The sequence below is a fragment of the Macaca fascicularis genome, chromosome 7, assembly GCF_037993035.2.
Source record: "Macaca fascicularis isolate 582-1 chromosome 7, T2T-MFA8v1.1".
Taxonomy (NCBI): Eukaryota; Metazoa; Chordata; class Mammalia; order Primates; family Cercopithecidae; genus Macaca; species Macaca fascicularis.
In genome coordinates this window covers 73069592-73093094 of record NC_088381.1, presented here as the reverse complement: position 1 = coordinate 73093094, position 23503 = coordinate 73069592, and the positions used below count along the sequence as shown (strand labels likewise).

The following is a 23503-nucleotide window of genomic DNA, read 5'->3' as shown; positions in this document are numbered from 1 at the left end:
CCATTTTTATAATTTTGTCACTTAAGGAAAATTTTTTAAGTGGAATCATGCAATATATACCTTTTGGGACTGACTTTTACACTCAACATAATTATCTGGAGATTGATCTAAGTTGTTAGGTGTATAAATAGTTTCCCTTTATTCTAGTAGAATTACGTGGTATGGACACACCACAGTTTATTTAACCATTCACCCATTGAAGGACATCTGGGTTGTCTCCAGTTTTTTACTGTTATGAGTAAAGCAGATATAAACATCCATATACAGATTTTTGTGTGAAATATGTTTTTGTTTCTCTGGGATAAATGCCCAGGAATGCAATTGCCAGGTTGTATGGTAGTTGCATGTTTAGTTTTTTATGAAACTCCCATTTTCCAGTATGACTGTTTTTGCATTTTAAACAAAAACTTAGTTAAACATAGATCTGCAGGTCCAAAGTTCTTTTCCTTCTACTCTTTGAAGATGTTATTCCATTTCCCTGCATTCAATGTTGCTGTTGAGAAGTTAGATATCAGTCTCACTCTTACTTCTTTGTAGGTGATCTTTTCCTCTCTGGAAGCTTATAGAACTTTATTTAAAAAATTTTTCCAGCCTCTACATTACAGACAAAAGAATTTCATTTTTGACTTTCAGATTTTTAAGATTCCACTGAAATGTATCTAGATGTGAATTTTTACTTACAGACTTAGTTGGGAATGCAATGGATTATTTCCATATTAACATGCATTCTTTTGTATTCTGGGAAATTCTTGGTTATTATTTTTTCAACTATTTTCTCTACTCTATTTAGTCTTTTGGGGTTTCTAGTATATAGATAGTGCATTAGTTATCTACTGTTGCATTAAAAACTACCCTAAAACTTAACGGCTTAAAACAGCATTAAGCCTTTATTATCTTTTTTTTTTTTTTTTTTTTGAGACGGAGTCTCGCTCTGTCGCCCAGGCTGGAGTGCAGTGGCCGCATCTCAGCTCACTGCAAGCTCCGCCTCCCGGGTCTATGCCATTCTCCTGCCTCAGCCTCCCGAGTAGCTGGGACTACAGGCGCCCGCCACCTCACCCGGCTAGTTTTTTGTATTTTTTAGTAGAGACGGGGTTTCACCGTATTTAGCCAGGCTGGTCTCGATCTCCTGACCTTGTGATCCGCCCGTCTCGGCCTCCCAAAGTGCTGGGATTACAGGCTTGAGCCACCGCGCCCGGCCAAGCCTTTATTATCTTGTGCAATTTCTTGAGGTCAGGAATCTGGGGTGACTTAGCTGGGTGTTTCTGGCTCAGAGTCTGTCAAAGTTGGAGTCAAGATGTTGGTCAAGGCTGAAATCATCTGAAGACTCGTATTATTTGTGCCTTACGCCCTGCTAGTGTATGCACATGAACATGTTTAGGGGGGTGGAGCCGGGGCAGGTAGCAGCTTGGGGGAAACAGCCAGCTCTTCCTCTACCTTCATCCCCAGGGCCTAGTACATCCCCCAGCACACAGGAGATGCTGAGTAAATATGTATTGAGAGGAGAACAACATTAATAACAACACAATGGTTGTTATCTTTTAAGCACTTGTTGTGTGTCCCTATAGCCCTACAAGCACCCTCTGAGGTAGGCACTGACATTTCCATTCTGGAGGGACCTCAAGGCTGGAGAGGGGCTCTGGCAGAACTAAGTTCAGATCTTCCCACTCTGTTCTAGCCCTAAAATTGGGAGAATGGAATAGGAGAATGAGGAGTTCAGGACATCCAGCCCTGAAAGAGGGGACCAGGTCAGTGCCCTAAAACCAAGGGTTCCAAGCAGTGTTCCCTGGGCCTCCCCACGTGCCTGGGAGCAGAGGCCTGAAGCTTCTGCCACAAGACACACATTGCTGGAAATCAGGGTGCTGGGGCCAGGCCAGCATTTGCCTTCTCCCCCACGTCTCGGCAAAGCCACTCGAGAGTCTCTCATCCCCCAGCAGGAAAAGCATATGTTCTTTCCATATAGAGGAGAAATTGTTCCACCAGTGAGTAAGCCTCTTGGCTGCAGTGCCTGGCCCAGCCCACAGAACACTGGACAGGAAGCTGGGCTTCGCTGGTTACCACTCTTGGAACTGGGACAGGGCTGGCTGACACCCTTGGAGACAACAATGGGCCTTCGGATGGGCTGGGGGACAGTGGGGAGGCAGGGGCTGGGATGTGCCCGGAGACATTTAGCAGTTCAGGGTAGGAGGAGCACGAGTACACCCCTGAATAGAAGCACTTTTCTCCATTCTGGCTGAGATGGGCTGGAAGCGGGGAGGGACAAGGGGACTGAGAGGGGTGGGGCAGCCTTTCCAGTCCCGTCACTGGGTCAGCCCAGGAGTCTGGGTCTGAGTCACAGGTGACTCAGGTGTGCTCAGCAAGGTGGGGCCGGTTTTCAGACTGTTATTTCCAGCTACCCAAAAAGTCTATTTGATGCCTGCACAGTCAGCAGGCGGTGACTCTTGTCCCTGGCACCTTCGTTCATCCCGCCAGTGCCGCAGGTCTTCCCAGCAGCCTCGGCTGGATGGTGCATGCTGCTCTTTCCCTCAGCTCACCTGGGTCCTGCTTCTCTCTCCACCTTTTCCCCATTTGTTAAGGACCCACTGAGAGGGGGGCTTGGGGAGTGTGGGGAGAGAAGGGACAAGGAAGCCAGGGTGTAGGAATGGGTAGGGGGCTAGCTGGTGGGGGGTAGAGGAGAAATCGGGAGGGGCTTCACATAAAAGGAAAACATTGAGAAATTGAGTACATTTAACCTGGAAAGTCAAAGACTCAAGGGAGAGGATGGTGACATGAAAAGCATTTGAAGATGTGTCACAGGTCACCCCATTAAAGTGGGATTGCATTTCTTGTGGGTGTGAGCTTAAAGGGGACAAACCTTGCTATACATAAATCCCGGGCCTGCACCCTCTGAGAAGTGCTTTTGAGAAGTTGATTTTCTGTCTTTGGACACATCCAGGACAAGGGTAGATGCCTCCCAGTCAGAAAGAGTCAGGAGGTGGACTGGAGTTTAGGTCTCAAACTGGTGGCCTGTGGGCCAGACGCAGCCCTTACCATGTGCACAATGGCCAGCACTTGTGCATGGCCACAGCAAGCTGGGGCTGAGTGGCAACTGCCTGCTCCAGCAAGGCACACACTCCCTGTTCCCCACAGCACAGCTGGTCTGGTTCAGTCATTCATTTTTCAGGACTGGCCCTTGAGGCATTTTCATCTGTGACCCTTGGAGTAGAGGCCCGGAATATACCCACCTTTCTCCCTCTCTAGTTGCACCCTGTAGGCTCAGCTGGGCCGGCTGCAGAAGGAGGAAGCAGTACCTACTAAGACGCAGGCTCTCCCGTGGGCTCAGGGAACACCAGATAGCCTGAGCTGCCTGCCCTGACTGGAACCCCAGATAGGGCTGCCCGTGGGCTAGACATTACCATCTCAATAAACATCGCCTTCCTTTCTCCCATCCTCAAACCTCATCGGAATAAACCCCACATTTGCAGGCATCAACTCCAAATGTGTTGAGGAGTCTAGAGGGGCAGCCCCAAGGCAGCTCTTGATTTTTATATCAGTAGTGATGGATGCTGTTTATGGGCCCCTGCCCCTCCTGCCCCCGCCTCCCGCCCAGTGCTGGGCACCTTACATACAGACTCTCAATCTTCTTTTCAGCCCTGCGTGGCAGGAAAGCCCACACAGTGGCTGGGAATACTGAGTGTCACAGAAGTAAGACACTCGTCTGCCATGACTCAAGCTGGATCCTCAGCCCAGGTCAGCTGACTCTAAAGCTGGTGCACTTTCTAGAGCGCTCATTGCCTGTGTTTTACGTGACTGCGGCACCTGCTGCTCTCTGGGGTCCTGCCTGCCTGGGAGTGGGGGTGATGGGCACCTCCCCAGTTTTCTTTCCCCCCAGGGCATCTAAGCAAATCGGGCTGGAGATTCCCTTTGAAATGCTCTGCCTTCAGGAAACCTGATTTGTGTCTCCTATCAAGGAAGCCTGAAGCCATGGACAGAACCTTGGGCCGGGAGTCAGAAAGCCTGGGCTCACCTCCCAGGCCAGGCTGCATCATGCTCCAGCCCCTCTCTGAGCCTTAGCATCTGTGGCTGACTGAAGACTGCCTAGAGGATCCCTGGAGCAGCCCCCTAGGCATTTTTGAAGACACTGTCCCTCACACCACATCCCAAAATGTTCATTATGCAGGTTCTGCCTTCGAAGCTTTCGGGAGGACAGACGGCCCAAGGCCACCACCTGGTGGCCAATCACAGCCAGACAAGGCCAATGCACCCAGCAGCCTTGAAGGCACATAAGAAATCATAAAGCTGCAGAGGGCTGGGTCATCACCTTGAAACTCTGGGGACAGGGTGGGAGAGAACCCTGTGAGAGCAGATTGCATCTCTCCCTTCTTCCAGACATGGGAGGGGGCCCTCCAGCTTCCCAGAGGTCAATGGCTCAGATGGGAGGCATTGCCATCCTAGGACAGCTGAGAGGAAAAAAACACTTGAGTTTGGGGATCGGGCAGGTCTGGATTGGAATCTCTTGGGTTCTTAACCTTGTTCGAGTCCCTCTTCTGTGCAGTGGGCTATTTGGGACCCATCTTGCCGGGCTGTGGACCTCTCTGCCTGAATAGGGAGCCAAGGGAGGTGGCATGGGGAGAGGCTGGACCTGTGACTGAGTGCACCTTGGTGGCGCCCAGCCCTGCGGCCAACTCTCAACTGTGGCTGCACATCCTAACACCTGATGCTTAGGCAGTGCTTCTCTCAAAGCATGGTCCCCGGGCCAGCAGCAGCAGCAGCAGCAGCAACAGCAGTGGGGAACTTGTTAGAATGGGGAACTTACACATTCTCAAGCTCCACTGCAACCCACTGGGTCTCAAACGCTGGGGGTGAACCCAGCATCTGCCAGGTGATGCAGATGCTCACTGTAGTGTCAGAGGACCATGCTCAGGTGCTGGGATGGCTGAGAAAGCACCGCAGGTGACTCAAGTACCCTAGGACCAGAATCACCTGTGGAGGTTAAAAAAAGGAACAGCTTGGCCAGGTGCGGTGGCTCACGCCTGTAATCCCAGCACTTTGGGAGGCTGAGGTGGGTGGATCACTTGAGGTCAGGAGTTTGAGACCAGACTGGCCAACATGGAGAAACCCCATCTTTACTAAAAATATAAAAATTAGCTGGGTGTGATGGTGCATGCCTGTAATCCCAGCTACTTGGGAGGCTGAGACAGGAGAATCACTTGGACCCGGGAGGTGGAGGTTGCAGTGAGCCAAGATCCAGTCACTGTACTCCAGCCTGGGTGACAGAGTGAGACTCCATCTCAAAAACAAAAACCAAACCAAACCAAAACAAAACAAAACAAAAAAAAGTTGCTTGGACACCATTCCAGTGATTTTTATTTAGTGTAAGCACTAAACTACTAATTATTATGAAAATAACAAGAATTCTGCAGTTGATTTCTGGTCCAGACCCCTCCTCCCCGTACAGTATGCCCTCCCCTCAGAGAGCCGAGCCCCAAAACAGAGTGCTGTGACTCTTCCTGGGGTACCCTAGATCTGCAGGCAGTCCAGGGAAGAACAATTACTTATCGACACCTGGTGGGTGCTTAAGCTAGGACAGGCATGGTGCTGCGGGCTTCGCATGCAATGTCTCACAAATACCCTACGAGTTGTTAGAATTCTCATTTTACAGATAGAGAAACTGAGAAGTTCAGTGAGTCACCTTAGGTCAAACAGCTACTAAATGACAAAGACAAGATTCCAACCTACTTCTCTCTGACTCCACAGTTCATTACCTTTCCTTCCTCGTTTTACAAATAAAAGGAGGGGTGACTGGCTCAAGGTTGCTGGGGTGGCACCCTTGACATTTCCTATACCTTCACTTCAAAGTCCACAAATGCTGTGGCACCAAAATCAAGAGGAGCTGAATGCCACCCCAGGAAATAACATCACCTTTCTAGGCATAAATGCACCAGGAATAGGGCTAGAATGCAACAGCAAAGGGTGGGATTAGTAATTAAGCCACATGCTACTTAGATTCCCAAGCTGCATTTTGGACCCACAGGATTCAAGATATTAAGGAAATTGACACTTGCCCACTTCCCCAGCATAAGACTTCATTCCCTCCTAACATCACACAGAAATGGGTCCTGTCTACTGTTAACCCAGCTCGGAGAGAAGAATAAGAAGAGGACCCAGTGATGGCGTAGAGAAAATATAGAGCCACTTTACTATTAAAAATGTATTTTCCAAAAGCAAGGTAGTTGCTGTCCCAAAAAGCCGAAAGCCTCTAGTCCCTGGGGAATGGGCTGGACGGGGCTTCAGTCTGACACAGCCAGGCGGGGCAGCCCTCGGCGGGCTCGGATTCTCTGGGAGATTTGGTAGAGCTCCATTGTTGCCTTCGCATCTTCCACCGAGCTGTGTCCAAGCAGGCTGTTCTGCAGACACAAGTATAGAGTGGGGACTTGGGATGAAGCTGAATTCAGAGGCCCCACGATGGGGTCTTCCCTGGTCACATCCCGATTTCCAGAGTCCCCAGGTGGGTCAGTGGGTGAGAGTCTCTTGAGGTCTCTGACACTCTGGACTTAGGAGATTCAGCAGGTGGCTGGAGCTGGCCTGCCTTCAGCCCTCGGGCCAGTGGCACAAAATCCAGCCTCCTGGGAACCAGGCTGTGCCTTCAAGTCACCTGCAGTCCCGCAAGGTAAGTAGAGGCTGCAGACTTGCTGTCAGACACACACAGTGGCTCCAGCAGCTCTAACAAGGAGCTTCAGGACACCGAGGAGGGAGTGAGGAACTCCAGCTAGGGACACGGGGAAGGGCTGCTCAGAGAGAACACAAGGACATCAATAAATGGAAAGGAAAGGCTGCAAGCATTTAGGAGGCAGGGAGAGCATGTGCAGCTAAAATAAGAGACCTGAGAGGGTGGGGGCAGGGGGTGTGTGAAAGATGGTGTGGGGACAGATGGTGGGCCTGGATTTATCACTGAAGGCCTTGAATGCCGAAGTCGGGAGCCTAGACTTTATGGGGTAGTGCTATGGGAGTCAGGGGGCCCTCAGTCCATTCAAGGGAGAAGCGATGACCATTTACCATGTCTTCCATGCACTAGGCTGAAGTTAAACCTCTGAGCTGGATACGATTATTCCCCCATTTTACTGATGATAAAACTGAGGCTCACACACAAGCCAGACAGTTGTGGAGCTAAGATGTGGATCCTGCAGAGGCAAGTACGCTGGGCAAATCCTCACTGCAGTCACCTTTCATCTCCCTTTGCATCCCCGGCTCAGCCCTGGTGTCCTGGCTAGTACCCAGCATGGGAGTCAGCGGGCTGTTGGACCTGGCTGCATTTTCTTGGTGTCCCTCTGTCGAGAGAGGCCATCCTGTTCTCACAGGGGCTCCTTTTCCAGGCACTCCAGACAGGGTGTTGGGAATACCTGGTTAGGTGGCCTAGCTCAGAAAGGCTTTTTCTCGTTGCCGTTATTATGCTGTACTGTTTTATTTTTTAATGTTTATTTTTTGGCTTAGACACTCTATCATTAATCAACAAGCAGGTAGCATGGTGGTGTCGTCCGCGCTGTGCCTCTGAATACCTGCCCGTCACCATCCTTGCTTGACAGATGAGGAAACTGAGGCACAGGGAGGTTATGTGCCCTACCACTCTGTTCTATAGAGAGGGAAGCCAAGAACAGAAGAAGAATGCAGCACCAGCATCCTTTATTACCAAGTGGCGAGGTGAAGAGCCCTGGACTTGGAATCAGACAAACCTAGGCTCCAATTCCCAGCTCCCCTGCTTATAAGCTCTGTGACCGTGGGCAAGCCACTTTTCCTCTCTGGGCCTCTGTTTCCTCTTCTGTGAAATGGGCCTGATTATACCTGCCTTAGAGGATGGAATGAGAGATGCCAAGTGCCCAGCATCCTCCACAGGGCTTGGTAAATGGCAGGGTCCTTCCTTTCCTATGCAGCCTAGTCTACCATGCACGCAGCTTGGCGGGGAGCCACAGGCCTGCCATTTCACCCCCTCGAGGGGCAGTAACATCACTGCCCAACTGTGACAGCTCTACCATGTTAGCTCCTTGTGTCCTGTGGGTCAGTTCTAGTCACAGTGATCAGTAGCACCACTGTCCATGTGAGGGGGGCTGGAGAGCTGGTTTCTAGGGGCATCAGTGCAGGCAGGAACTGCCTGGTGGGGTACTGAGCTTCTGGAACAACCAGGCTTAATAAGCCCAGGGACAGAGCCTAGGAGAAGGCCCTGGGTCAGGCTCAAGGCCCCAGACTGAGAACCACAGAGTGACAAGGGCTCCAGGAAAACCCCAGCCTGGCCCTTATGTGCCTCACGTGCCTCAAGGCTAACAGGCCCAGACTCAGGCCTGTTCCCTGCTCCGGACATGGTTCCTGAAGTTCTTACCAGCAGGCGAGGGGCGGGCTCCATGCTCCCCAGCCCCTCACCCAGCCTCAGGCTTTGGCTCACCCGGCCCCACTCCGTATGCCTTCTGCCCTCCTTGACTAAGACCCTCCAGGCTCTGTTCAGATCTGGTCTCCTGCCCTGCCAGCCCCATCCTTCATCCTGCTCCCAGGGCACTGCCTTTCCCTCCATCAGATACTCCCTACCATGTGTGCTGATGACCTGGTTAAGGGCCACCTCCCAACCAACCAAGAGCTCAAGGACAGAGACGGGTCTTGCTCACCATGTGTCTCTAGGATCTGGCCTAAAGCATGGAGCAGGTGTTTAACAAAGAGCCGTTGACCTGAAGGGTCCCTGTGTGCAGCCCTGGCTCTTAGTGTCTGGCCCCTCTCCCTCTGCCCTTCCCACAGGGTAAACTCCCAACGCCCCACATCTGCATGCCTTTTCCTGCCGGCTTTGCCCACCAGCCAGGAGTGCTGTGGAATCAGTGCCCAGGAGCAGCAGCAGCTGGAGGTTGATGGGAACTGGTGTACAAATATACCAGTTCCCTGGCTCCTGCTGTGAGACACATCCGAGGTGAGGTGTGTGTTTTACACCATTGCCCAGAGTTCTATGGTGGGAGCAAGCTTCACTTCCCACAGGGTGACTGGCTTGATTTCAACAACAAAAGCAAACCTTTGTTGGGTGTTTCTCCTTCCCTGCCCTCATCCTCACTCTACCAGCCCAGGGACCAGGCACAGCAGGACCTACCATCAATGCCTCGGGCAGCAGGCTGCCGAGGTGTGCGAGGGCATGAGGGAGGAGGAAGAAGGGGAGGGGACAGGGAGGGAGAAGGGGAAGAAGGGGAGGAGAGCGAGGAGGTGGGGGAGGGGGAGGAGGGCAAAGGGGGAGGGTGAGGAGTAAAAGGAGGAGGGGAAGGAGGAAGAGACAGGTGAGGAGGAGGGCAAGGAGACGAGAGGGAGGAGGGGGAAGACGAGGGGGAGGAGAGGGAAGAGGGGGAGAAGGACAAGGAGGTTCTCACCTGGATGCTCTTGTGCAGGAGGCGCTCACTCAGCACCCGCAGGGAGACACGTCTGCAGTGGTCCAGCTTGGCCTCACGCCACAGCAGCATGTCGGTGGACGTGTCATAGATTGTGTAGCGGCTCATGTCCTCTTTCAGTGCCTGGAAGTCGTGCTTCAGGTCATGACCCACCACCAGCTTGCCTTTCAGGAGCTGCAGGATCTGGCCAGGAAGACATGTGCCCACCCCTACATGACCCAGCATCCTCTGGGTGGGTCTGGGGCTGGCAAGGGAGCAACCCCTCCTTGAATGGCTGTGTGACCTTGGGCAAATTATCATCCCTCCCTGGGCTTCAAATATATCATCTTTGAAAAGAAGAGATTGGACTAGGTCCCTCCTCACACTTGATAGTTTCAGTCTGTGCCAAAAGCCTACCTGGGCTCCTTCGGGAGCTGCACTGTGTAGGAGCAATGATTAGTACGTCCTGAGTATTTCCCGGGTGCCAGACATGCCTCAAAATCCATCATGCATATTATGTTGTTTAATCTTCCCAACAATTCCATTGTGGCAGGCAGAATAATGACCTCCCAAAGATGTCCACACCCTAGTCCCCAGGATCTGTGAATACATTACCCGGCAAAGAGGAATAAAAATTCCGGGCAGAATTTAGATTGCTAATCAGTGAACCTTCAAATGGGGAGATTGCCTGGCCTACCCATGTGTGCCCAACATAATCACAAGGCTCCTTACATGTGGAGGTCAGAGTGAATCCACGTGAGGAAAACAGGCTGTTGCTGGCTTTGAAGATGGAGGGAGGGGCTGTGAGTCTAGGTATTCAGGCAACCTCTAGAAGCCAGAAAGGGCAAGGAAATGGATTCTTCCCCAGAGCATCCAGAAGAAACCGAGCCCCACTGACACTGATTTTAGCCCAGTGAGACCCATGCTGAACTTGGAAACTACAGAACTGTAAGAGAATACATCTGTGTTGCTGTGAACCACTAAGTTGATGGCTTCCTTACGGCAGCCACAGAAAACTAACAGTGAGGAGGGAGCACTGCATTTAACTGAGTTTTACAAAGGAAATATCTGAAACGCAGACAAGTAACATGCCCAGGCTTACTCCGATGATTTTAAAACAAGTTTGCAAATTCCTTGATACTCTTCTTAAAAAAAGATGGAAAAAAACTCCTCTCCCTTTGCATATGGGCTGGGCTGTATGACTTCTGACTTCTGTCTGGGACAGGAATTCTATAAGAAGTCCAGCCACCAGCCAGGCATGGTGGCTCATGTCTGTAATCCCAGCACTTTGGGAGGCTGAGGCAGGCGGATCACCTGAGGCCAGGAGTTTGAGACCAGCCTGGCCAACATGGTGAGACCCTGTCTCTATTAAAAATGCAAAAACTACACGGACGCAGTGGCTAGTCCCAGTTACTCGAGAGGCTGAGGCAGGAGAATTGCTTGAACCTGGGAGGGAGATTGCAGTGAGCTGAGATTGTGCCACTGCACTCCAGCTTGGGCGACAGTGAGACTCCATCTCAAAAAAAAAAAAAAAAAAAAAATCTGGCCACCCCAAAGCCACCATGCTAGAGAGACCATGCGGAGAGCCACCGAGATAGTGATGTGGCCAAGGCAGGCCAGCACCAGCCACCAGACAGGTGGGTGAGCAAACCTTCCAATGGTTCCAGCCTTCAAGGTGCCTTAACTGACGGCCTGTCCTGCTGCAGGGCACCTGCCCAAATTGCAGGTGGCTGAGCGAAATAAGTATTGACATTGTTAGAAACAGTAAGTTTTGGTGTGACTTGCCAAGCACCATTTGATAACTGGGAGTCACACGGCTAGTTAGTGGCAGAGCCAGGCCTTGAAGCCAGTGGGCTGAATCCAGAGCCTGCCTGCCACTGCCACACTGAGCCAGAAGAGTGAACAACCACTCCAGGCCTCCAGCAGCCCAGAGGCCCAGCTGTGAGTGCCCCAGCCCTGCGTTCCTTGCCTCGCCTCCCACATGGACAGCCTGCTCTGCTCTGATCACACAGGCCAGTCAACTTGCTTTCACTTGACTGCCACTGGAAAGGATGGGAAGGGGACCTGAAAATAGAACAGATGCGAGCTGTATTAGGGAAAGGGGCGGCTCGTGGCTAGTTCAGGCCCACTTTGGACAGCTTTAGGACAGCCTTTGTCTCCTTCTCTGCATGCAGCCCACGATCTTAGCGTGTGCCCCAGGAAAGAGCCTTCTGGTGGCTAACACCTTCCCCACAGCCTGCTTCTCCTTCTAGATGGCCAGCGGCCTCCCAGAACATCATGTGGTCCCTTTCACACGTTCTCCCCTGGCAACCACAGAAGACTGAGGCTCAGCGAGGAGATGTGAGTTGCCCAGGGTCACGATGCGGGAAGCAGAATCTGTCCCTCCACTGTCAACAGGCAGGGTCACCGGCCTGCCCTGCCGTCCACATGGTCTGTTTGGAGGCCTTCTCTGGACAGAGCTCATGCTCAACTTAGAGGACTGGGGAGAGTGTGCTAGAGAATGAAGAGGCGCTGCTCCTGAACCACACCAGCGCTTCTCAAGCTTGAGTGCGCTAGAGGCCACCTGGGAAATGGCGATAAAACTGAGGCTTTAAAATATGACAACAGGCACACGACCTCAGAGCAGCAGCTCAAGGGAAACTGTGTAGAGGAAACTGCGTAGAGGAAACTGCCTAGCACACAGCGGCGGGCAGAAACGGCACGGGGTGTGGAGAGATGTGGGTGTGTGGGCCGCCATGGGTCACGTGTCTTTTCTTGCTAACATCCTTTGTGCTCCTGAACAATGTGGCCTGTTTTCCCCTTCTAGGGCTTGGCTCAGGCCCAGTTCACACAAAGCCCTGAAGGAACTCATCCACCATCCCAGAGGCAGCCACAGCTGGGCCCAGACATAGAAGGAACGAGTCATCGTGATGTGGATTCCCAGGAAACTCGTCACTTCCCGAGCCTGAGAGTCTGGAGAGGGGAAGTGGGGGTCTACATGAGGCACTATGGGAGTCACCACGAGACAAACAGAATAAGAGGGAGAGGACAAGCCAAGGAAGGAAGAGGAAGAAGGGAAAGAACAGAACCATCTATTTAGCAGAGAGACACCACTCTTTGGGACAAAGACTCTGGGAAGGAAGAGACGCTGGAACTTGCTGTGTGACCTCAGGGATATCAAAGACCCTCTCTGGGCTTCAGTTTTCCCATTTGTAAGGTGAGGGTCCAGACTGGTGAGGCCTGAGTGGCCCTTTAGCAGCCAAGGCTAAACAGACTGAGGCAGGTCTGAAAAGGGAAGGAGTTGGGCATCTGCTGGAGTCCAGGGGTTGGCGAAAGGCACTGGCAGGCTGGCCTTAGGGCTGTGTGACCTGCTGGCCCCAGGATCTGCCCTGAGTCAGTGTCATGAGGCAAGTGTGTCAGACTTTGCCACTTTCAAACACAGGGGGAGGAGTCTCTCAAGTTCCTGGAAAGAACTGGGGTGGGGCTGGGGGATGGGACATTTACTGATCTCTTAGCAGCCTGGCACTGTGCCAGGCACTTTCCTTACCTCGTCATGAAGCTCCTCAATGAGATTATTCTTAATTCCATTTTACAGAGGAGGGAGCCCAGAATCAGAGAGATTAAGGGGCTTGCCCAAGTCACACAGCTAGTCAGCTGAAAGCTGCAGTGCTGTGTCTGGATCCACCTGACGCCATCATTGTTACTGTAGTTGTTATTATTAGCACAAGGACCAAGGGACAGGGCACTACCAGGCACACAATGATAACCCTACATACCATCTGACCCACCAGCAAAGCGGGGCACAGGGCAGCGTGCACCCAGGTCACACGCAGGGGAGTGCCAGGCCAGGTGCTGCCTGCACACACCTTCCGCTGCGTTTCCACTCTACTCCAAGTATTTCCCAGATGTGCCTGATGCAAAAATTCTGGAGGGCCAGGCCCTACACAGACTTACTAAATTGAAATCTCCAGGGAGGGGTGCCAGCAACTGTTTCAGGGGATTCTTCCCATCTAACAAGTCTGCACTGAATCCCACTGAGCAGTCCAGAGCCTGCTGCCTCTACCATGCATTCATTCATCCATCGTACATTAGTTCATATACCGATTCATTCATTCTTGACTGCCAGGAGAGGCTATGAGTAAGGGGCTCTGAAGAATGTTGTTCTTGCAGAGGACCAGGTCCCTTACTATCACCTTCTGGAGTGGCTCCAGCCCCAGTCTTTGCTCTTGTCCCCTGCCAAGCTCCCTTGGTGTCCCTGCCCCCGGCTAGTGCCTGGTTCCCACAAGGCCGCTTATCCTGGGGCAAATCTGGATATTGAAGCCTTCCTCCTTCATCTGGCTGAGCCCCAGAAAGACCTGCCAGGTGGCAGGGCCCCAACAGGACACTCCCACCTGTGCAAGGACTACCGGACTGGCTACAGCTGAAATCTCTCCCTGTTCACAAGCTACCATGACTTCCCTTCTGTCTGCATCTGGGTCCGCAACCACGGTGCTTCCCAGGCTGGATGCCCCTCCTTATGCTGGGTTGACATTAAAAGAGCATTCAGTCACAAAAGTGATTTACAAGTTACTAAAAATTACTGTTAGACTTTTTAAAAAGGAAAAAGAAAAACATTAACTCACCAGGTGGGACCCCCGAATGTCAGCAGTGATTTGTATCATAGCTTCCTGCATGTCCTTAGGCAAATCACTGCCCCTCTCTGGATGCCAGGCTCCAGTGCATAGATTCCCTCCTGTGCTGACAGTTTCATTTGTGGGGCTCTCTATAGACCGGGGTTTCTTAGCCTCAGCACTGTTGCCATGTGGGGCCAGATATTTCTTTGTTATGTGTGCGTGGCAGGGGAGGGAGCTGCCCTGGGCATTGTGAGATGTTTGGGAGCTCTCTGGTCTCTACCCACTAGATGCCGGCCACTGTGACAACCAGAAATGTCTCCCAACATTGCTAAATATCCCCTCTATATAATGGTCAGACACAAAGATGTCAGATCATAAGGCTTTACATTATAACATAATGTCGCCACATTACAATAAATAAAAAGGGATGGAGTGGGGGGCCTCCACTCACATCAGTGGCCTAAAGTGCTAGCACTCCTGGGGGGACTTGGGACTCCCTGGAGCCTCCTGACCACTATGGGCTACCTTATTGCTGGCTGCTGGCTGGGCACACTCACTACTCCTTACTGGGAGGAGATAGAGAGGTGAGGGGCCTTTGAAAAATGCCTGCATAGCCAGGCGCAGTGGCTCATGCCTGTAATCCCAACACTATGGGAGGCCAAGGCGGGAGAATTGCTTGAGGGCAGGAGTTCAAGACCAGCATGGCCAACATGACGAAACCCCGTCTCTACTAAAAATACAAAAATTAGCTAGGCGTGGTGGCACATGCCTGTAATCCCAGCTACTCAGGAGGCCGAAGCACAAGAATCACTTGAGACTGGGAGGCAGAGGTTGCAGTGAGCCAAGATTGTGACACTGCACTCCAGCCTGGACAACACAGCAAGACTCTGTCTCAAAAAAAAAAAAAAAAGAAAGAAAGAAAAAAATGCCTGCATGAAACCAAGGGCTGGCCAACCCTAGACTCACCTGAGAGGTGTCACCTTGTCTTGGGGGGTCTCATCAAAGGGCTGTTAGGCTTCTGCCCTTTGGGGGCTCTCGGCACATTTAGGGGCCTGTGAGCCTGATCTGTCTTTGGGATTAAAACATTACGGATGATAAATGGGATCAAACTGCTTCCGGAGCCTCCAACAAATTGATACTCAGTGTCCTCATCCACAGAGACAAATAATGACCATTACTGGTCATTATTTGTGCTATGCAGGACATCGCCCCTTACATACATTGGACACTTAGCATTTATAGAGTGCATTCACACACACTGAGCATGGGATCTGAACACCACAGCTCCAGCTCCGGAGCCAGAACCTGAGTCTCTGCTCTACCCCTTCCTTGGACAGCTTACTCAGTCTCATACTTCAGTTTCCTCATCTGTAAAATGGGAATGATGGTACTAGTTCAGGGTTGTGGGGGGGAGTATGAAACGTGCTCAGAATAGTGCCTGGGCCATGGGGCTGAATACACCTGTACTATTTAATCATCTCTGTGTTACAGAGGATCCTACTTAGGGGAGCACAAAGAGGTTCAGCAATAAGCTAGAGGACACAGCAATCCAGAGGCAAAGCTGGGATTGGATCCCCATGCAGCCCACTCTAAACACAGTGTGCTTACTCCCTGTCCGTCAGGGTGGTGCATCACCGCATCTCGACAGCAAAGGCCAACACAAGGGCAGAGACAATTTTACTCCATGCAGCTGCCAGAACTCTTTTGTATTTATGAAAATCAGTTCAACTTCAATCCCACAAACATTCTCAAGTCACCTGTGTGCAAAACACAGGTTCCAGTCTGGGGGCAGATGAAGTGTATAGTAAGAGCTGTGGAAATAGGCAGATGGTGTGGGTGAATGGACAAGCTATGAAGTGCATCAGCAACAGCAAGGAGGGCCAGAGACCAGGGATCAGTGGGGCGGGGATGGTGGGCAGGAGTGGGTAAGTGCATCATAAAGGTCTCTTCTGGCCTGAGGCTGCCAGAATGATGGTATTTCTAGGGATGGGGATAGGAGAGACTGGGAGTTGGCTGAAATGCATGGTAGGCAATGGCCGACCTATGAGAGAAAGCAAGAAAGGCAGGTAGATAGGGGTTTGGAGAGCCTGACTGCTGGGTGCTGAGCTGGGGGAACCTTAGGCAATAGGGAGCCATGGGAGATATTTGAATGGGGGAGGCGGCGATGATCTGAGCCAGGTTTTGGGAAGTTCTTGCAAACATCAGCTGTGAACCAGGCACTGCGCTTAGGGCCACAGTCCATGTCACTGCATCTGACCCGCATGAGACCAGGGAGGAGGCACTACGAGTCCTCTTCTATGATTAGGGAATGGAGTCTCAGAAAGTTCAATAACTTGCTGACAATTGCACAAACCTATCGGTGATGGAGCAGGAACTGAGAAGCCCAGATGTGGTTCCAAAGACCTGCCTGGTCTTCGAACCCCTGCCTCGTCGTTCAGTGGCTATCAAGTGCCCAGTCTGAGCAGGGTTCTATGTCACATGCTGAAAGCGTTGTACTTCGCATAGCCTCTAACTGTGAAACAAAAGCATTTCTGCACCAAATCTGGATGAAGACTGAGGCATCCAGGCCCCTAGGCCAATGCTCAAGGGCGCCCAGGGAATTGTGGTTTTACAGGTCTGGATGTACAGGGACTGGGAGAGGCCCTACTCTACTGCCTCCTTTCCCCCTGCTCTGGGCTCCTCTGCCCCCTTCTGTCACTCTGATGAGGGAAACTGGGGACGAGGCGGAGGGAGAGGGACATACTGCCCACCCTGACTGCTCAGTGGGAATCTGAGGGTGGGGAGCTCCTCGTGGTGTCCCTGGGTCTCCCATCAGCACCTGAACAGACTCTCACCTCTTCTTCACGTTGCCCTCCCCTTTTTGGTGACACACCAAATGTTTTCTTCCTTTCCTAACGTTTTCTTCACTCCAATTCTCTGTCTGCCAAAGATGATTCAGGCCCTTGTAACTGCTCCCTTTTTTTTTTTTTTTTTTTTTTTTTTTTGAGACCTAGTCTCACTTTGTCTCCTAGGCTGGAGTGCAGTGGCACAATCCCAGCTCACTGCAACCTCTGCCTCCTGGGTTCAAGCAATTCTCCTGCCTCAGCCTCCCAAGTAGCTGGGATTACAGGCACGTGCCACCATGCCCAGCTAATTTTGTATATTTAGTAGAGATGGGGTTTCACCATGTTAGCCAGGCTGATCTCGAATTCCTGACCTCTGGTGATCTGCCCACCTTGGCCTCCCAAAGTCCTGGGATTACAGGCATGAGCCACCACGCCTGGCCTCTGACTCTTATCATCATCTTTTTTCTCACTCCCATCTATCCTGCATGGTACTCCCATTCTAGTTTTCTTGAAACTGGTCTTTATCCTCCCATGCATTGCTCAAGAATCTTCAATGGCTCCCTGTGGCCCATTTAATTGCCTACATAGACTCTCCTCCACTTCTTTCAAATACCACCAGCTTCAGAGTCTTTCCAGAACCATGATGATATACTGTGACCATCCCCAGGGTTCCCACACTATACTGTTGATACAGGTTGAGCATCCCAAATACGAATGCTCCAGAATCCTAAACGTTTTGAGTGCCAACATGACACTCAAAGGAAGTGCTCATTGGAACATTTCAAGTTTCAGATTTTCAAATGTGGGATGCTCAACCAGTAAGTATAATGCAAATATTCCAAAGTCCAAAAAAATCCAAAATCTAAAACCCTTCTGGTCCCCAGCATTTCAGATAAGGGCTACTCAATCTGTACTTCTAGAACAGTGTTGTCCAATAGAAATATAATGCAAGTCACAGATGCAATTTTTTTTTTTTTTTGAGACAGAGTCTTGCTCTGTCACCCAGGCTGGAGTGGCAGTGGCACAATCTTGGCTCACTGCAACTTCCACCTCCTGGGTTTAAGTGATTCTACTGCCTCAGCCTCCCGAGTAGCTTAGATTACAGGCACCCACCACCACGCCTGGCTAATTTTTGCATTTTCAGTAGAGACGGGGTTTCACCATGTTGGCCAGGCTGGTCTTGAACTTCTAACCCTAAGTGATCTGCCTGCCTTGGCCTCCCAAAGTGCTGAGATTACAGGTGTGAGCCACCATACCCAGCCCACAAATGTAATTTTAAATCACCCAACAGCCATATTTCAAAAGGTAAAAAGTAAACAGGTGAAATTAATTTTAATGTTTTATTTAACCTAACATATGCAAAATACTATCATTTCAACAGGTAATCAATATAAAAGTTATTGAGACATTTTATGGCTCTTTTAAATTTTTAATTATTATTTTTTAATAGAGACAGGGTCTCTGTCACCCAGGCTGCAGTGCAGTGGCATGATCATAGCTCGGTACAGCCTCAAAGTCCTGAGCTCAAGCAATCCTTCACGTCAGCCTCCTCGAGTAGCTGGGACTACAAGTATGCACCACCATGCCTGGCTAATTTTTATTTTATTTTATTTTATTTTATTTTATTTTATTTATTTTTTTATGTAGAGGAGGTCCCACCATCTTGCCCAGGCTGGTCTCAAACTCCTGGGCTCAAGTCATCCTGCTGCACTGGCCTCCCAAAGTGTTGGGATTACAGCCATGAACCACTGCATCTGGCCTGTCTCTTTTTTAAAAACAAGCCTTTGGCCAAATGCAGTGGCTCATGACTTAATCCCAGCACCTTGGGAGGCTGAGGTGGGTGGATCACTTGAGGCAGGAAGTTCGAGACCAGCCTGGCCAACATGGTGAAACCCCATCTCTCATGAAAATACAAAAACAGACGTGGTGCACAGCTACTTGAGAGGTTACTTGGGAGGTCAAGGCGGGAGAATCTCTTGAACCTGGGAGATGGAGGTTGTAGTGAGTGGAGATCGTGCCACCATGCTCCAGCCTGGGCGATAGAGCAAGACTCCGTCTCAAAACAACAACAAAAACAACAACACAAATCCAGTGTGGACTTTACACTTACAGCACATCTCAGTTCAAACCAGCTACACTCCAGGTCTGAATTCAGCCTACTAGCAGCATATGGCTGCTGGGGACCCCATTGGACAGCATAGTTCCAGAGACTGTAAGCCTGAGTTTGGATTCCTGAGCAGTTGTCTCATATTCCAGCTATCTTAACAGCGCAAGTTATTCAGTTTATAGGTTGAAGTGTGTCCCGCTCTCTCAAATTCATATGTTAAAATCCTAACCCCCAATACCTCAGATTGTGATTTATTTGGAAACAAAGGTTGTTGCAGATAGAATTAGTTCAGGTAGGATGACGTCACACTGGAGTAGGGTGGGCTCATAATCCAATATGATTGGTGTCCTTTGAAAAAGAGGAAGTTGGCCAGGCATGGTGATTCATGCCTGTAATCCCAGCACTTTGGGAGGCCAAGGCGGGCAGATCACCTGAGGTCGGTAGTTCAAGACCAGCCTGGGCAACACGGCAAAACCCTGTCTCTACTAAAAAATACAAAAATTAGCCAGGCATGGTGGCAGATGCCTGTACTACAACTCGGGAGGCTGAGGCAGGAAAATCGCTTGAACCCAAGAGGTGGAGATTGCAGTGAGCCGAGATCGTGCCACTGCAGTCCAGCCTGGGCAACAGAGTGACTGTCTCAAAAAAAAAAAAAAAGAGGTGCGGTGGCTCATGCCTGTCATCCCAGCACTTTGGGAGGCCAAGGCAGGTGGATTGCTTCAGACCAGCCTGGCCAACATGGTGAAACCCTATCTCTACTAAAAATACAAAAATTAGCTGGGTGTGGTGGCTCGCGCCTGTAGTCCCAGCTACTCAGGAGGCTGAGGCAGGAGAATCACTTGAGCCTGGGAGGCAGAGGTTGCAGTGAGCCGATATCCTGCCACTGCACTCCAGCTTGGGCAACAGAGCGAGATTCCGTCTCAAAAATAAAAAATAAAAATAAAAAGAGGAAGTTTAGAGACACACAGAGAGAATGCCATGTGAACATAAAGGCAGAGATCTGGGTGAGGTATCTATAAGCCAAGGTACCCCAAAGCTTGCCAACAACCCCCAGAATCTGGGAGAGAGGCAGGGAACAGATTCCCACTCACAACCTTCAGAAGGAACTAACCTGGCCGACACTTGGATATCAGACTGCAGCCTCCAGAACCCAGAGACAGAACATTCCTGTTGTTTAAGCCACCCAGTGTGTGGTGCTTTGCTATGGCAGCCCTAACAAACTAATAATCAAGCGAGCCCCAGTTTCCTCATCTGTAATATGGGGATAATAAGGTAAACAATCATGGCCAGATGCGGTGGCTCATGCCTGGGACTTTGAGAGGCCGAGGTGGGCGGAGCACCTGAGGTCAGGAGTTTGAGCGAGACCAGCCTGGCCAACATGGTGAAGCTCCATCTCTACCAAAAATACAAAAAAAATTAGCCAGGCGTGGTGGTGGGTGCCTGTAGTCCCAGCTACTTGGGAGGCTGAGGCAGGAGAATCACTTGAATCTTGGAGGCAGAGGTTGCAGAGAGCCAAGATCGCGTCACTGCACTCCAGCCTGGGTGACAGAGTGAGACTCCAGTTAAAAAAATAATAATAAAACAGACAAACAATAAAACAATCATAATAGCTAACTTTTTTTTTTTCCCCTGGCTCTGTTGCCCAGGCTGGAGTGCAGTGGTGCCATCTTGGCTCACTGTAGCCTTGACCTTCTGAGCTCAAGCAATCCCAGCTGCTGGAGTAGCTGTGACCACGGGCATGTGCCACCATGCCCAGCTAATTTTTGTGGTTTTTGTTTTTGTTTTTTGTAGAGATGGGGTTTCTCCATGTTGCCCAGGCTGGTCTTGAACTCCTGAACTCAAGTCACCCACCCGCCTCCATCTCCCACTGTGCTGGGATTATAGACGTGAGCCACTGCACCCAGCCAATAGCTAACATGTTTTTGAGTACTTATTTAGGTACTCTCTCTAGACCCTTTCTCAATCCTCACAATAACCCAACGAAGTTGCTACTACTATTATCCTTCTTTTCTTTCACTAGGTGCAAAGAGGTTGAGTAACTTGCCCATGGTACCTTAGCTGTTAAGTAATGGGAGCTGAGATTGAAACTGACCCTCGTAAGTCTGCGTTAACAGTTCCTGAGAACCCGCCTGGCAGGGCTGTTTGTGAGAAGTGAATGAGCTCAGGAATGGCCAGTGCTTAGGGGAACAGCCAGTGCATAGTGAGTGCTCAGTCAATAGTAGCTATTGTTGTCATTTCATCCCCAGCACCTGGAGCCTGGCACCGGTTGGGTGTGTGCTGCTGAGAGGAACCTGTATTCTTCTTGGACTTCCTCAAACCCCACCATGGCGTCTAGAAACTGACGAGCTCTCCTGCCCTTCTGAGATTTCCCAGGGGTGGCTAACCCTGTCGACGCCTTTTAAGTTTTGCTTTCCACTTAGTAATTCAGAGAAACAGAAAGTAAGACCTGGAGATGATCTCACAATCAGCTAAGAGCAAGACTGTAGGAAATCCCTGGACCACAAACTCAGGATTCAAACTGAGCAGACAGCCTACTCTGGGTCAGAATGCTAGCCTGGGAGCAAGGTCCACCCTCAGCCCAAGAGGCTCAGCTGGTTCTCCAGGACTGGGAGGGCCAAAGCCTCTGGCCGGGGCCTCAGCCAAGAATCCTCTCATTTCCCCACAGGTCTCACCAGTGGCAACCTGGGGTAGAGGGAAGAATGGGGAATGTAGACCCCAAGTCACTCAGTTTGGGACTAAGTGAGTCAGATGGGACTCAGTTTCCCCCATTTTAAGACCGGCAAGTTGGACCAGATCCAGATAGATGCCCCAAAGGCAGCTCCCAGATGTGAGTCTATGGTTCTCTGAAGACAGGAAGCCTTCTCCAGGATGTGATGGAGACACCACCAGCTTTCTCCCAGCAGCAGTGTGGGAAATCTTACAAGCGGGGTCACAGGTCAGAGATAGGCACCGGGGGAAGGGGCCAGGGAAGTAGGAGAGGGGTGGTTTCCGTAGTCCCTGCTGGCCTGGCCTTCACTCACCTCCAGCCTGGCCACGGCAAATGGAGTGGCCCCCACCATGTGCTGAGGGGTGACCCCGCTGACCCGTGTTCTGTAATCGGTGATCTCTCCCTCAGGCCGGATGAACTTGTCGTACAGCACAGCACCGTGGACGTTCACGAGGCTGCAACGAGCCAGGCCGCTCTCCCGGTGGGGCCCCATCCCCACCATCTCGCAGTCCATGGCCACCACCTCACGGCTCCCAGCCATGTTCCTTGGGGACCCTCAGAGATGCTGGAGAGAGGGGTATGGGGGGCGGTCTCACGCTTGGGCAAACCAAGCCTCCAGGTGTCCTCAGCCAACCCCAGCTGGCCTTACCCTCCACCCTGCCCTTTGTGTCCAACACCACCTGGCCACAGTGGAAGCTGGCCTCTTGCCTTCCCCCTCCCCCTGCCTTACCCTGCCCGTGGGTCCCAGGGCCTCTGCCCAGCAGCCTGGGGACCGGGAAGTCCCCTCCCGCGGCCTCCCCAGCTGCTGCTCCAGCTCCCGCTCTCACCTGCCTGCCTCTGCGCCCTCAGCTCACGTCTGCCTCTCTGCTGCCACTGCTCAGCTACTGCAGCTGCTCTCAGCAGTGACTCATCTCTAACTCCAAGCCGGCATCCCGACCCTGTTTCAGTTTCTGGTTTGTTATCAAGTGAATTCAGGGGCGGAAGGCCGGGCACGTGGGCTGGGCTGCTCCATCTCCTGGGCTACCGGCAGGTGGGGAGCTCAGCTCCGGGCCGGGCCGAGTCAGGGCTGACGGAGCTGGCAGACTCCATGTCAGGGTGCCCCTCCTTCGCCCCGGCCCTCCCCCTCCTCAGATGACGCATCTGACGTTCGTTCATTCGTGGAGTGGATTGCAACATCTTTGTTTCCTTTCTCACCCTCCACCCAGAGAATAAACATCCCCAGGACTGGAGCTCAGGGAATGTCCCACAACTAAGTTCTGGGGCCTGCTACCAGTCTGATACTCAGTGGTCTCTTATGGGGACAGGGAAGCTGGTTCTTGGGACATACAGGCTTTTATTGGAATGGGCAGGAGAAAGTTGTGGTGGGGGTGGCTAGCCCCCACTTCCAACCCAGGGAAGGCAAGGAGCAGAGAGGGAGCCCTTATAGGCCTCCATGGGCTCCAGATGCCTCAATGAGCTCTGCCTCCAGTGGGGCTGACACTGTGAGGGTGAAGGAGAAGCAGGCCTTGGGGGAGCCCCCACCAGCCAGGGCACACTTCCCTGGGTCCACACTTTCCCAGGCTAGGACTTTGAGCTATCAGAACAGTGCCTGCCAGATAGGGAGGGCTCGGTATTTAGTGAATGACAAATGAGTTACAACTGGGGCAGAAAGAAAATCAGCTTTCAATGAGGAAAGTGCTTGTCTTTTACTGTGGTGAGATCCAACAAGAAGCTGAGCGTTCCCCACGCTTGCCTCCTACCCCAGATCTGTGCAGAATCTACATTGATCCCTCCAACCTGATTGCCTCCCAGTGTCATGAAGATCTGTGGTTTGAAAAGTAACTTCCCTAGGTCTGTGATATTTTCAGCAAGTGGGATTTGGACACCCAACTTTAACAGACCTCAAAAATAAAACCAAAGACTGAAATATG

The 23503-nt window shown here is 51.4% G+C and overlaps 1 protein-coding gene across 5 annotated transcripts; it reads right to left on the bottom strand.

Moving 5' to 3' along the window:
- Window positions 1–6147: 6147 nt before the first annotated feature.
- On the bottom strand, window positions 6148–22479 carry ISG20 (interferon stimulated exonuclease gene 20). Of its 5 annotated transcripts, none has more exons than XM_073996679.1 (4): window positions 22324–22479; window positions 21907–22158; window positions 9366–9566; window positions 6148–6764 (listed from the first exon to the last, which is right to left on the bottom strand). In XM_073996679.1, the coding sequence occupies exons 2-4, from the start codon at window positions 22132–22134 to the stop codon at window positions 6672–6674; spliced, it is 522 nt and encodes a 173-aa protein (XP_073852780.1). In that variant the 5' UTR covers window positions 22135–22158; window positions 22324–22479; the 3' UTR covers window positions 6148–6671. The 5 variants fall into 5 exon arrangements, with proteins under 5 accessions (XP_073852780.1, XP_005560511.3, XP_005560512.3 ...); XM_005560454.4 differs by having other exon boundaries at window positions 6148–6383; XM_005560455.4 differs by having other exon boundaries at window positions 22421–22479.
- Between the last annotated feature and the right edge of the window lie 1024 nt (window positions 22480–23503).